Source organism: Stomoxys calcitrans, chromosome 2 (genome assembly GCF_963082655.1).
Source record: "Stomoxys calcitrans chromosome 2, idStoCalc2.1, whole genome shotgun sequence".
NCBI lineage: Eukaryota > Metazoa > Arthropoda > Insecta > Diptera > Muscidae > Stomoxys > Stomoxys calcitrans.
The window spans coordinates 211,084,677-211,099,508 of NC_081553.1; the positions used below are offsets into that span (position 1 = coordinate 211,084,677).

Sequence of the window (14,832 nt, forward strand, 5' to 3'; positions counted from 1 at the left end):
AAGTTCGGCCGGGCCGAATCTTATATACCCTCCACCATGGATCGCATTTGTCGAGTTATTTTCCCGGCATCTCTTCTTGGGCAAAAAAAAAGGATATAAGAAAAGATTTGCTCTTCTATTAGAGCGATATCAAGATATGGTCCGGTTTGGACCACAATTAAATTATATGTTGGAGACCTGTGTAAAATGTCAGCCAGTTCGAATAAGAATTGCACCCTTTGGGGGCTCAAAAAGTAAAATAGAGAGATCGACTTATATGGGAGCTGTATCGAGCCATAGACCGATTCAGACCATAATAAATATGTATGTTGATGGTCATAAAGAATCCGTCGTCCAAAATTTCAGACAAATCGGATAATAATTGCGAGGTTCAGGTTATGAACCGATTTGATCCATACTTGGTACAGTTGTTGGATATCATAACAAAACACTTCGTGCAAAATTTCATCCCAATCGGATAAGAATTACGCACTCCAGAGGCTCAAGAACTCAAGACCCAAGATCGGTTTATATGGCAGCTATATCAGGTTATAAACCGATTTGAACCATACTCGGCGCAGTTGTTGGATATCATAAGAAAACACGTCGTGCAAAATTTCATTCCAATCGATTAAGAATTGCGCACTCTAGAGGCTCAAGAAGTCAAGACCCAAGATCGGTTTATATGGCAGCTATATCAAAACATGGACCGATATGGCCCATTTACAATACCAACCGACCTACACTAATAAGAAGTATTTGTGCAAAATTTCAAGAGGCTAGCTTTACTCCTTCGGAAGTTAGCGTGCTTTCGACAGACAGACGGACGGACGGACGGACAGACGGACGGACATGGCTCGATGGACATAAAATTTCACGACGATCAAGAATATATATACTTTATGGGGTCTCAGTCGAATATTTCGACTAGTTACAAACAGAATGACGAAATTAGTATACCCCCCATCCTATGGTGGAGGGTATAATAAAAAGGCATTAACTTCTTAATAGCAATAAAATAATTTAAAAAAAGTAAATACAAATAACAAAATACTAACACTTATAACTGGGTGCGAATGACGATATTCCTACTGATCCCATCTACTATCAACAAAAAATCATTCAGAAGTTGTAAAAAAAATTCAATTATGACAAAATTTTGCTATTTAAATCAAATAAATAGAGAAATTTGTTTTAATTTAATTTTCATACAATATTTAAATGATTTTTTGTTGATAGTAGATGGGATCAGTAGGAATATCGTCATTCACACTCAGTCATTTGTATTGGTATTTTTTTTTTTTATTTCGTTGATATTAAGAAGTTCCTGTCTTTTTATTTTCTTGTGATTTATTTTGCCTTAATCAAGAGTTTCCATGAAAATTTGCGAAAAAAAATTTTAGTCAAAAAATTCAGTCTTTGTCATTTTCGGTGAGACCAGTATCCAATTTATAAATGGTTTTTTCTTTATTCCTCCAATTTCGTTTGGATCGATTAGTTGCATGGCGCAGTTTACAAACAACACTCGAGTATATTTGCTTTAGTTTAATGTTTTTTATTTTTGTTTTTTTTTTTTTTGTAGAAATTTCCAATATTTTAGCTTATATATTGCAGTTCTTTAAATTCATCTATTAAAACTTTTTTTTTTTTTGCCCAAAAATCACCACCTCAATTTGCAAAATTATGATTATTTTGTTGGTACTTTGTTTCTCAATATTCACTCAAACTGCGGCATATTTTTACAGCTATCAAACTTGAGCCGAATAAATGCTAAAATTGCTCTAAAGTGAAAGAGAGAGAGAGAGAGAGGGAGAGCAAGAGCGAGAGTGAAAGAAAATTGTTACCTTTATTGCCAGCGCCTTTCAAGGTCATCTGGTCAATGTAAAAAAGGACTATAATCAACATAAATACATAACGGTTCTAAGACAATCAGACAGAAGGAGCAGAAGTGAAGCGAACGAACGGCCAGACAGCGGCAGGCATGGAGGTAGAGGAGGGACGGACAGTAGATAGGCCAACTTCAAATTGAAGCCTTAACGCAAATTGAGCCCCATAGCCGCTGGGAGGAACCTGCGTGTTTAAAAAAAGGCCATGGCAGTATAAGACGCATACACACACAAAGACACACACACACACACACACACACACACACACACAGGCATATATTCTGCCGAAACTTCAGCTACATGGAAACAAAATACAACATACAAAAAGCAACTCTAAAGTGTATGAAAATTGGTAACAAATTGTTAACAACTACATTCAAAAGAGGCCTATTAGTCTGAAATAAAGCAAAAAAATCATCAACAACAATGAACCACAAAAAGGGAGTGATTTTGAAGGCAATCTCTTTGTGAATTCCCACAGAAATTTGCATTTGGTTTTCATTCTACCGGGAAGGGGGTTTAGAATGAAAGCGAAACGCTTTCAAACGCACATTTGATGAAATTCTGATGGGTAGTTTTTTTTTTTTAAATTGAAGGTAAAGTTAGACATTCATTCTGAAAGAACGAGATTTTCTAGGAAAACTTATTAAGGACCAGATTTTTGAAAGAAAAAAATAATTTTGGACGAAATTTGCGAAAAAAATCAAATTTGCATCTACTATGAAAAATAAATTTTGGTGATATTTTCAGAGAAAATCAACTTCGGACAAAATTTATATGAAAATCAAAATTTTTCCATAAAATTCGAATTTGGATAAAATTTTCTAGAAAAACACATTTGGACAAAATTCTTTATGAAAATCGAATTGTGATGAAAATTTCTAAAAAATTTAAATTTTGACTAAATATTCTATGACAATCAAATTTGAATAAAATTTAGATGGTCCGAGGCAGGTTTCGGTCGACGATTATCGAGATCATGGAAGGGTCACTGAGGAGGTTGTCGCGATGGGCTAACAGAAATGGGTTGACGACCAAACCAGGGAAGACGGAGCTGGTTCTCTTCGCACGCAGATATAAGTAACCGGAGTTCAGACTCCCGTCTTTGGACGGGGTCACCCTGCGGCTGTCGAAGGAGGCGAAGTACACAGGGATAGTTCTCGATTCGAAACAGTCCCGGAAGTGGAACACCAGGAAAGAGGGCGTAAAGTACTGTGAGCTTTTACCTCCTGCAGGTGGATGTTCGGTAGGCAGTGGGGGGTAAACCCCGAGATGATTTATTGGATATATACTGCCATCGTGAGACTAGTACTGACCTATAGTGCAGTGGTATGCTGTAGAGAAGAGGACGCGAGCGAGGGAGTTCAAGAAGGTCCAGAGACTTGCCTGCATCGGGGTCATAGGAGCACTGCGATACGCACCGCAGGCAGGTATGGAGGCAATGTTGGATATGCAGTCCATTGGGGCCTATGTTCGGAATTGCGCCGCCAAGGTCGCGCTTAGGCTGAGGGAACTCGGCATGCTAAAGGAGGATGCTTGCGGCCACGGTTCGATTCTGGGTGTTATGGATGTGGCGGGTAGACTGAGGGAGGGAGTTCGGCCCAGGCCGAATCTTATATACCCTCCACCATGGATCGCATTTGTCGAGCTCTTGTCACGGTATCTCATTTAGGCAAACAAAGTATAAAAAAAAATTGCTATTTTATTGGAACAATATCAAGTTATGGCTCATTTCGGACCATAATTGATCTGTATTTGGAGACCTAGAAGAAGTCATTGTGTCAAATTTGAGCCAAATCTAATAAGAATTGCGCACTTTAGGACTGGAGAAGTAAAATAGGGAGATTAGTTTATAGGGGAGCTTTATTAGGCTATAAACCGATTCATGCCATATTCGACACGTATGTTAAAGGGCATGAGAGAAGTCGTTGCGCTCTTTAAAGGCTCAAGAAGTAAAGACCCTATATCGGTTTACATAGCAGCTTTATCAGGTTATGGACCGATTTGAACTATTCTTAGCACAGTTATAACAAAACACCACATGCAAAATTTCAGCTAACTCGGATAATAATTGCGCCCTCTAGTGGCTTAAGAAGTCAAGATACAAGATCGGTTTATATGGCAGCTAGATCAGGTTATGATCGATTGGAACCATACTTAGCAAAGCTATTGGAAGTCATAACAAAACATTTCTTGGAAAACATCAGCTTAATAGGATAACAATTGCGCCCTCTAGAGGCTCAAAAAGTCAAGATCCAAAATCGGTTTATATGACAGCTATATCAGGGTATGGACAGATTTGAACCATACTTAGCACAGCTTTTGGAAGTCGTAACAAAACACTTCATGGAAAACTTCAGCCAAATGGGATAACAATTGCGCCCTCTAGAGGTTGAAGAAGTGAAGATCCCAGATCGATTTATATAACAGCTATATTAGGTTAAGGACCGATTTTGACCATACTTCGCTCGGTTGTTGGAATTCATAACAAAACACTTCATGGAAAACTTCAGCCAAATGGGATAACAATTGCGCCCTCTAGAGGCTGATGAAGTTAAGATCCCAGATCGATTTATATATCAGGTTAAGGACCGATTTTGACCATACTTCGCTCGGTTGTTGGAGGTCATAACAAAATACTTCGTGCAAAATTTGAGCCAAATCGCATGAGAATTGCGCCCTCTAGTGGCTCAAGAAGTCAAGATCTAAGATCGGTTTATATAGCAGATATATAAAAACATGAACTGATATGGCCCGTTTACAATTTCAACCGACCTACACTGATTAGAAGTATTTATGCAAAATTTCAAGCGTTTTCGTCCATTGTGATACCACAGGAACAAAAGAAGGAAGATGTCTTCTAGTTCCTTCCGTTGAACCATCCAGATTGCTTTGAAAAGCCCAATAACTAGCGAATGTTCATATCCGCTAAATCGGATAGGTTCTCAAAGAAATGAGAGCCTAAAGTGGAACTCCTTCTGACTGATAGTGTGGGACACACACTCAGAAGGTGTTCTCTAGGCTCTTCTTTTTCGATGTCCTCACAGCTTCTGCAAAAGTCGTTGCTGGCAACCTTCAGTTTGTTAGTATGTTTTCCGATTAGACAGTCACCTGTCATGACAGACACAATGACTGAGACGTCTGTTATAGCCAATCACAGTAAAGCAGTAGACCTCTTCAAGTCTATATTAGGCCACATAGTTTTGGAATGCTCACAGCCCCCTCTTTGTGGCCATCAATCATTCGTTGTTCTTTGGGCCTGGTCCCGAAAACTTAGCTTACATGTGGCTAGAGGCATTCCCACAGATTCCAGTACCCCTGGAATGTGTAGGGTAGTTCCTAGTCTCGCAAGCTCGTCCGCTTTACAGTTCCCTGGGATATCTCTGTGGCCCGGCACCGAGAACACGTGAATTTTTAACTGTCCGTCCAACTCGTTGAGAGATCTGCGACAGTCGAGTATAAAAAATAAAATCGTTAATATTTGTTGTCAATAACGTATAAGTTGGAATGATTAGATTCCTACTGATCCCATCTACTATTGAGTTGCCCAAAAAGTAATTGCGGATTTTTTAAAAGAAAGTAAATGCATTTTTAATAAAATTTAGAATGAACTTTAATTAAATATACTTTTTTTACACTTTTTTTCTAAAGAAAACTAAAAGTAACAGCTGATAACTGACAGAAGAAAGAATGCAAAAATCCGCAATTACTTTTTGGGCAACCCAATATCTTTAAAAAATTGCACAAAATATTTTTTTTTTGTTTATGGAAAAAAATCAAATATTCAATAGTTTGTGACAATAAAATCTAAAATAAAAACTTTATAAACATTTAATTTGGACATTATATAAAATTTTTGAAAAATCAATTTTGACTCACTAACTAAAAAAATTTTGAATGCTTACAGAAAAATTGTCTTTTTCCAATTTTTTGCTCCAGTTTTGTTGGTTTTTTCCTTGAAATTTTGACATACTCCCCGGCAAAATGGCAACAATCTTTCATACAACATTTAATGTTCTTGTTGTCTTTTTTTCGTTTTTTTTTGTTTTTTTGCTATTTCTGATTGCATGGTAGGAAGTGAAAAAAGAATAGTGGAGTGTCAGTCAGTCAAACAGTCCGTGTTGACGGTCGGTCACGCTAGTTTTAAGGCTAAAATAAAAACGTCAACATCAGCTCGAAGTCAAACGAATGAAATACCAACCCCGATGGTCGGCTATGGCAAATATTATCATAAATTGCGTGACTTGAAAGTGATTTCTGTGGAAAATAAAACAGTTTTTAAGTTTTTCACACAGATTTTTAATGGATTTTTTTTTGCCAGCTAGCATAACTATTAAATTATTTTTAAGATTTGATGGGATGTAGTTTTGACAGAATAAAACAAAAAAAAAATGCTTTTGAGGTAAATACTCCTTTTCTTATTGAAATTTCAACATTTATACCCAATTTCCAGTAAATTTCCCATATAATTTTGTTTTTCTTAAATTATTTATGTGTACTCACCTTGAAAATAACTTTTTGTCCTTAAATAACTAACAGACAGCCTTAATATGCTCAGTCGATCCAATTTACTTAAAATATTCTGTTCGAATGGCAACAATGACGCCAATAAATCTAATTCGGCATTTAAACGCTCTCGATGACGTTTTGAGGGATTACTTTTTGTGACGCCATCTTTGGGGGGTGGTTTTAAACTGTGAATTAAAAAGAAAAACCAGAAGAAGAAAAACGTAAGAATAACTCATTAAATGGAACATAATTACAATATGTAATGTTATAATTTGTATTTTTAAATCATTTTGAATGCCACCATCACATACCAAGGCAACAGTAGTGACAAAATTTTAATTTTATTTTTAGAATTAATTGTGGTACTTTTTTTCTGTTATGGGAAACAAGATGGTTGAAATTGAAAACGAAGAAAAAAGAAAACCATTCAAAGGTCGTCCTTTAATGAATACGAAATTAATTTCTGACGATTAAAGTCACCAGTTGTTATAAAAATTAAAAAAAAAAATTAAAATTTTTTGTTAAAAAAAAAATTAAAAAAATTTTTTACAGAAAAATTTTTAATAAAATTTTTAGGCCTATACCACCATCAGATGATATTTAGCAGAGGCTTTCAGATGGGTGACACTCACATTCTATACCGAAATTCGCGCAAATCAGTTGAAAATTGTGTTCACTACATCCTTATATGTATAAATCGGGCTATAAAAATGTATGGCAACAAAGCCCAAAGACAGATATTTTTCTTTTTTTGGGTAGAGAGGTGGAGAAACCCCCACCTCCCCCCCATATTGGCTCAAAAACGGGTTTTCTTAAATGTGGCATTAGAAAAAATTATGTCGCACAGAGACCCCCTCAATCGGTGGAAAATTATGGTGACTACATTCTCATATGCGTAAATTGGGGCATAAATATGTGTGGCAATCAGGCCCGTAGCTTGAATTTCTTTTCGGGTGGGGGATGGTGGTTAGTGGGATCCACCTCGCTATGGCTCCAAGTATTTAGAATAAAATTATGGTCCTCAACTAAATTTATTTTGTATAAATTTTTAGCAGAATCCATGGTGGTGGGTTCCCAAGATTCGGCCCGGCCGAACTTAGGACGCTTTTGCTCGTTACTTGGGCTAAATTTTCTCCCACAATCCATGCTTATGTGGAATTCTATTATTCTTTCATTCATCTGTTTCCATACGGTGTGTTATAGGTTTCTTATGATTGATTTGCTTCAATTCATTGGCTGCCCAGCCATCTGTCTATCTCGCATCTTTCCCGTCTGTCTATTGTAGTGCCTCCTATCCTTCACTGAATCTGGCTTAATAATACTCAAAGTTCAAATGAAAATCTCTTAAGCCTTTTTATTTAAACTCAAAATATGCCGTTATGCATTATTTAATTGAAAGAGCACTTAACTAACTAAACTGTAAAATTTTTGCCATGGGGAATTTTGTATAATTTTATATTAGAAAATCACAGTTGAATTCATTGAGTTTTTATTTAATGATTTTTGGATTGGGCTCTGATAATTGGCCATCAAATGATTGTTCTTCAACATAATAACAATCCATGCTGGGTGTGAGCGAGTATGAAGACAACCAAAGGATAATGAAGAATGAATGAAATTCAAGTCATGGCCAATGATTGTGCTGCACGGTGTTATGGAACATCATCACTCATGGCACCCTCAATCCCAATGAAATGAAATTAGTGACTCGTTTATTCATTTAATTAAATAAATTAGCAGAAATAAGAGTATGCTACCCTAGAGAAGGCTTTTGGAAGAGCTTCAAGTTTATTGGGATTCATGCACGTATCGATTTTTTTTAAGTTTTTTTTTCGTATGTCTGATTGCTTTGGTGGCGTTTATGGCATTTCTTTCTTATGCTTCTAATGGCCCCAAATTCTTGGTCTAAACTGATGCGGGGGCTAACATTACTGTGAGCTTTATTGTGGCTCTTTTTTTTTTTTTTTTGCTTATTATTGCCTTCTTTCAAATGGTCTCAATGACGGAGTGTCTGTCCATTTGCCATGGATATTTCGTTGCGGTGGGTATTCCTTTGTTGTGGAAAAAGAATAAAGCGCACAAACATAAGTGAATAAAAAACAACATTTCATAAATATTAGGGTAGTAACAGGAAAGCAGTTTCTTTAGTAAATACGCTCGAAAAAATAAAGAAAAATTGTTTTTATTACTAAGAAGTTTGGCATATGAAAAATCCTTAATTCAACATAGCACACATTGGGGGAAACGAGTTTGTTCTAACAAAAGTTGAGCAATAACATTCTAATTTCTGCTTGAACAAACTTTTTTCTTTGAGTGTGTTGCTTTACTTTTGTCCTAGCTATGAAAGCCATTGTTAATGCTCCTGCAAATATTTTATGCAATTATAAAAACCGTTTATTATCAAACTTTTATGAGGGCCAAGTGGAAATTTCTCAAGAATTAAAACAAAACCAAGACATATTATCAAAATATAAAAGGGGGAAGGGATATACATATACCCGTATCTATATGTGAAATCTGTAGTACAAAAAAAAACAACAGAATAAAAAATTAAAAAAAATATAAAAAAAATAATAAAGGCATTTGGATACCCGCGACCTCGGTTATATATGTTAACCCCCTATCGAAATAATCCGGTGAAAATTGGATAACTTAAGCAACCAAATTCAGCACGGATATTGAGTGGTGTAATATGTATAAGACACTACATGTTGTAGATCAAAATATTTGTCTTTATGTCACCTATATCCAAATATATACCGATCTGAACCATATTAAGGTCGGATATCAGAACAACTGAACTGTTTCAAATTTCAGCGAAATCGGTTAAAAAATTTATGGGCTTCAGACCCTTTATCGGGAGATCGGTCTATATGACAGCTATATCTAAATATAGTCCGATCTGAACCATATTTGGGTCGGATGTTGGCAGGCTTTAAACTAAGCACCGTTCCAAATTTCAGCGAAATCGGTTAAAAAATAAAGCCTATATGGGCTTCAGACCCTTTATCGGCAGATCGGTCTATATGGTAGCTATATCTAAATATAGACCGATCTGTACCATATTTGAGTCCGATATTGGGAGGCTTAAAACTACGCACCGTTCCAAATTTCAGCGAAATCGGTTAAAAAATAAAGCTTTTATTGGCTCCAGACCCCCTATCGGGAGATCGGTCTATATGAAAGCTATATCTAAATATAGACCTATCTGTACCATATTTGAGTCGGATGTTGGGAGGCTTAAAATAACTCACCGTTTCAAATTTCAGCGAAATCGGTTAAAAAATAAAGCTTTTATGGTCTTCAGACCCTTTATCGGGAGATCGGTCTATATGACAGCTATATCTCAATATAGACCGTTCTAAACCATATTTAGGTCAAATGTCGGGCGGCTTAAAACTACTCACCGTTTCAAATTTCAGCGAAATCGGGTAATAAATAAAGCTTTTATGGCCTTCAGACCCTTTATCGGGAGATCGGTCTATATGACAGCTATATCTAAATATAGACCTATCTGTACCATATTTCAGTCGGATGTTGGGAGGCTTAAAATAACTCACTGTTTCAAATTTCAGCGAAATCGGTTAAAAAATAAAGCTTTTATGGGCTTCAGACCCTTTATCGGGAGATTGGTCTATATCGCAGCTATACCTTAATATAGACCGAACTAATCCACATTTGGGTCAGATGTCGGGGGGCTTAAAATAACCCACTGTTCCAAATTTCAGCGAAATCCGATAAAAAATAAAGCTTCTATGGGCTTCAGACCCTTTATTGAGAAATCGGTCCATATGGCAGCTATATCTAAATATAGACCGATCTAATCCATATTTGGGTCAGATGCCGGGGGTGCTTAAAATAACCCACTGTTTCAAATTTCAGCAAAATCAGGTAATAAATAAAGCTTTTATGGCCTTCATACTCTTTATCGGGAGATCGGTCTATATGGCAGCTATATCTAAATATTGACCGATCTAATCCATATTTGGGTCAGATGTCGGGGGGCTTAAAATAAACCATTGTTTGAAATTTCAGCGAAATCGGATAATAAATAAAGGTTTTATGGGCTTCATAGCCTTTATCGAGAGATCGGACTATATGACAGCTATATCTAAGTATAGACCGATCTAATCAAAATTTCTGTCAGATGTCGGGGGGTTTAAAATAACCCATAGTTTCAAATTTCAGCGAAATTGGGTAATAAATAAAGCTTTTATGGTCTTCACACCCTTTATCGGGAGATCGGTCTATATGGCAGCTATATCTAAATATGGTCCGATTTGGCCCGTTGAAGAACTTAATAAGCGTGCATCAAAAAAACGTATCTGTGCCAAATTTCAGTTCAATATCTCAATTTTTGAAGACTGTAGAGTGATAACATCAGACGGACGGACAGACGGATAGAAGCACAGACGGATAGACGGACAGACACACGGACATCGTTAAATCGTCTACGACGATCCGAAATATATATACTTTGTAAGGTCGGAAATTGATATGTGTTGCAAATGGAATGACTAAATGAATATACCGCCTATCCTACGGTGGTGGGTATAAAAATATTTAAAACAAGTAAAAGCGTGCTAAGTTCGGCCGGGCCGAATCTTATACACCCTCCACCATGGATCGCATTTGTCGAGTTCTATGCGCGGTATCTCTTTTTAGGCAAACAATGAATATTGAATAAGAACTGTTATGCTATTGGAGCTATATCAAGTTATAGTCCGATTCGGACCCTAAATGAATGCTGAACATTGTAGAAGTCATTGTGTAATATTTAAGTACCATTCGGATAATAATTCCGCTTTGAAGGGGCTCAAGAAGCAAAATCGGGAGATCGGTTTATATGGGAGCTGTATCAATCAATTGATCAATTCAGATCATGTAAGACACGTATGTTGTCATGAGAGAAACCGTTGTACAAAATTTCACACAAATCGGATGACAATTGCACCCTCTAGAGGCTCAAGAAGTCAAGATCCCAGATCGGTTTATATGGCAGCTATATCAGATTATGGACCGATTTGCAAAACAACTCGTGCAAAATTTCAGCCAAATCGAATGAGAATTGCGCGCTCCATTGGCTCAAGAAGTCAAGATCCAAGATAGATTTATATGACAGCTATATCAGGATATGAACCGTTTTAAATCATACTTAACACAGTTGTTGGAAGTGATACCAAAACACTACATGCAAAATTTCAGCCAAATCGGATGAGAATTGCGCCCTCTAAGGGCTCAAGAAGTCAAGACCCAAGATAGGTTTATATGGCAGCTATATCAGATTATGTACCGATTTACGCCATACTAAGCACAGTTGTTGGAAGCCATAATAAAACACCACGTGCAAAATTTCAGTCAAATCGGACGAGAAATGCGCATTCTAGAGGCTCAAGAAGTCAAGACCCAAGATCGGTTTATATGGCAGCTATATCAGGTTATGGACCAATTTAAAGCATACCTAGCACAGTTGTTGGAAATCATGTCGAAACACGTTGTGCAAAATTTCAGCTAATTCGGATAGGAACTACCGCGCACTCTAGACGCTCATGAAGTCAAGACCCCAGATAAGTTTATATGACAGCTATATCAGGTTATCCACCGATTTCAACCATACTTAGCACAGTTGTTGGAAGTGATACTAAAACACCAAGTGCAAAATTTCAGTCAAATCGGACGAGAATTGCGCCCTCTAGGGGCTCAAGAAGTCAAGACCCAAGACCGGTTTATATGGCAGCTATATCAAAACATGAACCGATATGGCTCATTTACAATCCCAACCGACCTTCACTAATAAGAAGTATTTGTGCAAAATTTCAAGCGACTAACTTTACTCCTTAGAAAATTAGCGTGTTATCGACACACAGACGGACGGACGGAAAAACGGACGGACAGACGGACGGATGGACAGACAGACGGACGGACATGGCTAGATCGACATCAAGAACATGACGATCAAGAATATGCTTGCTTTGTGGGGTCTCAGACGCATATTTCGAGGTGTTACAAGCAGAATGTCGAAATTAGTATACCCCCATCCTATGGTGGAGGGTATAGAAACTTAATTTTAAGAAAACTTAAACTTAAAGTTAAAAAAAATTACTTTAAATTAAAAAAAAAAAATAATATAAAAAATATTTCAATATTATCCATTATAGTCATAATTCCCCATTTCACATTGCTCTGTTCAGCAGCCTTCATGTTATGTTGACAACCTCCAAAATAACGCTCTTTAAATTCTTGTAGTTATTACCTTACATTTTGTGTTATGCCTTAACCTTTTCAGTTGTGTGCATTAAGGTTTCCAAGTCGATTATTCATGGCCACTTGATCTTTTAATTGTTTGTGCTTCAAGAACATTTGTTACAAACACCCTCAGAGGAAATTAGGGCATGTATCCTTCTAAGTTTCCATGGTGTAAGGCCTTAATAGGCCAATTGTGCAATTTGTGGATGATTCAGAATGGTGCTGCTCATTTATCTCAATTTATTGTGTATTCTTCTAAGGGTTGTTAGGCTGTGAATGAAGGTAGCAAATATGCTTAACAAGCATTTTCAACCACCATTATAGCCATAAATTTATTGTAACGAAGTTGTAAAAATAATTAAGAATCTTTTTATACCCTCCATCATAGGATAAGAGGTATACCCGTTAAGCCATTCCGTTGGCAACACATCGATATATCCATTTCTGAACCTACAAAGCAAATATATTTCTGATCTCTTAAAAGTCTAAGACGATTTTGTGGTGTCCGTGTGTCTGTCCGTCCGTCCGTCAATGTGTCCCCGAGTTGTTTTCACTCTACAGTCTTTAAAAATGGAGATATTTAGCAGAAATTAGGCACAGACTCGTACATCTTCCATACTTAGGTTAAGTTCTTGAATGGGCCAATTCGAGTCAGATTTACATATAGCTGACATATAGACTGATCTGCCGATATAGGGCCTTAAGTCCGTAAAAGCCGCATTTATTATCTGATTTCCAAGAAATTTGGATCGGGGTGCTTTATTAGGCCTATCGATATCCGAGCCGAATATGAACCATATATCCAGTCATACTTATATAAAGGGTGATTTTTTTGAGGTTAGGATTTTCATGCATTAGTATTTGACAGATCACGTGGGATTTCAGACATGGTGTCAAAGAGAAAGATGCTCAGTATGCTTTGACATTTCATCATGAATAGACTTACTAACGAGCAACGCTTGCAAATCATTGAATTTTATTACCAAAATCAGTGTTCGGTTCGAAATGTGTTCATTCACCGTAACGTTGCGTCCAACAGCATCTTTGAAAAAATACGGTCCAATGATTCCACCAGCGTACAAACCACACCAAACAGTGCATTTTTCGGGATGCATGGGCAGTTCTTGAACGGCTTCTGGTTGCTCTTCACTCCAAATGCGGCAATTTTGCTTATTTACGTAGCCATTCAACCAGAAATGAGCCTCATCGCTGAACGGTGAATGAACACATTTCGAACCGAACACTGATTTTGGTAATAAAATTCAATGATTTGCAAGCGTTGCTCGTTAGTAAGTCTATTCATGATGAAATGTCAAAGCATACTGAGCATCTTTCTCTTTGACACCATGTCTGAAATCCCACGTGATCTGTTAAATACTAATGCATGAAAATCATAACCTCAAAAAAATCACCCTTTATAACCGCCATATAGACCGATCTGCCGATTTGGGGACTAAGCCTATAATAGTCCCATATTTTGTCCGATTTCGTTGAAATTCGGAACAGTGAGTTATTCCAAAGCCGCCAATATACGACTCGAATATGGTCCAAATTGGCCCATATTTGCCTTTTTAGGGTTTTAAGACGAATTTATTACCTGATTTTCCAGAAATTTTGTGCATGGAGTTTTATTAGGTCCGTCGATATCCCACCCGAATATGGTCTATATCGGCCCACATTTACATATAGCTGACATATAGACTGATATGCCGATTTAGGGTCTTAAGCCCATAAAAGCCCCATTTATAACCCGATTTTGCTGAAAATTTCAACAGCAAACTTATTGTGCCCCGCGATATCCGAACCTCTTACGGTCTAGTTCGGACCATATTTGGATACTGTTGTCATATAGATCGATTTGCTTAAGGTCTTAAGGCCATGAAAGCCCCATTTATTACCCGATTTCGCAGAAATTTGAAATAGTGTCTTCAATAAGGTCTCTCGACAACTAAACCAAATATGATCCAGTTCGGCCTATATTTGAATATAAATAAACATAATAAACAAGTAAAAATATGCCAATTTCGGCACCCTTTAAATAGCTATAAAGTTATCAAATTTAATATTGTGAAAACATTAAAAATTTTAAAATTCTGGGGGTTTCTTAAAAACAAAATTTTTATAATTTTTTTTTTTTTGCAACATCTTTTACATAGATGAAATTTTAAGAATTTCTGATAAAGATTCCACTGTCACTGATAAGTGAGTGGGT

The 14,832-nt window shown here is 36.8% G+C and overlaps 1 protein-coding gene across 1 annotated transcript in view; it reads right to left on the reverse strand.

The window, feature by feature from the left end:
* LOC106087691 (circadian locomoter output cycles protein kaput) overlaps window positions 1-14,832 on the reverse strand; it is a 191,878-nt gene that overhangs the window by 104,137 nt on the left and 72,909 nt on the right. The window contains exon 2 of the mRNA XM_013252829.2: window positions 6,369-6,559. Within this exon, the coding sequence (XP_013108283.1) occupies window positions 6,369-6,559 (191 nt within the window). The remainder of the gene's footprint in view (window positions 1-6,368; window positions 6,560-14,832) is intronic.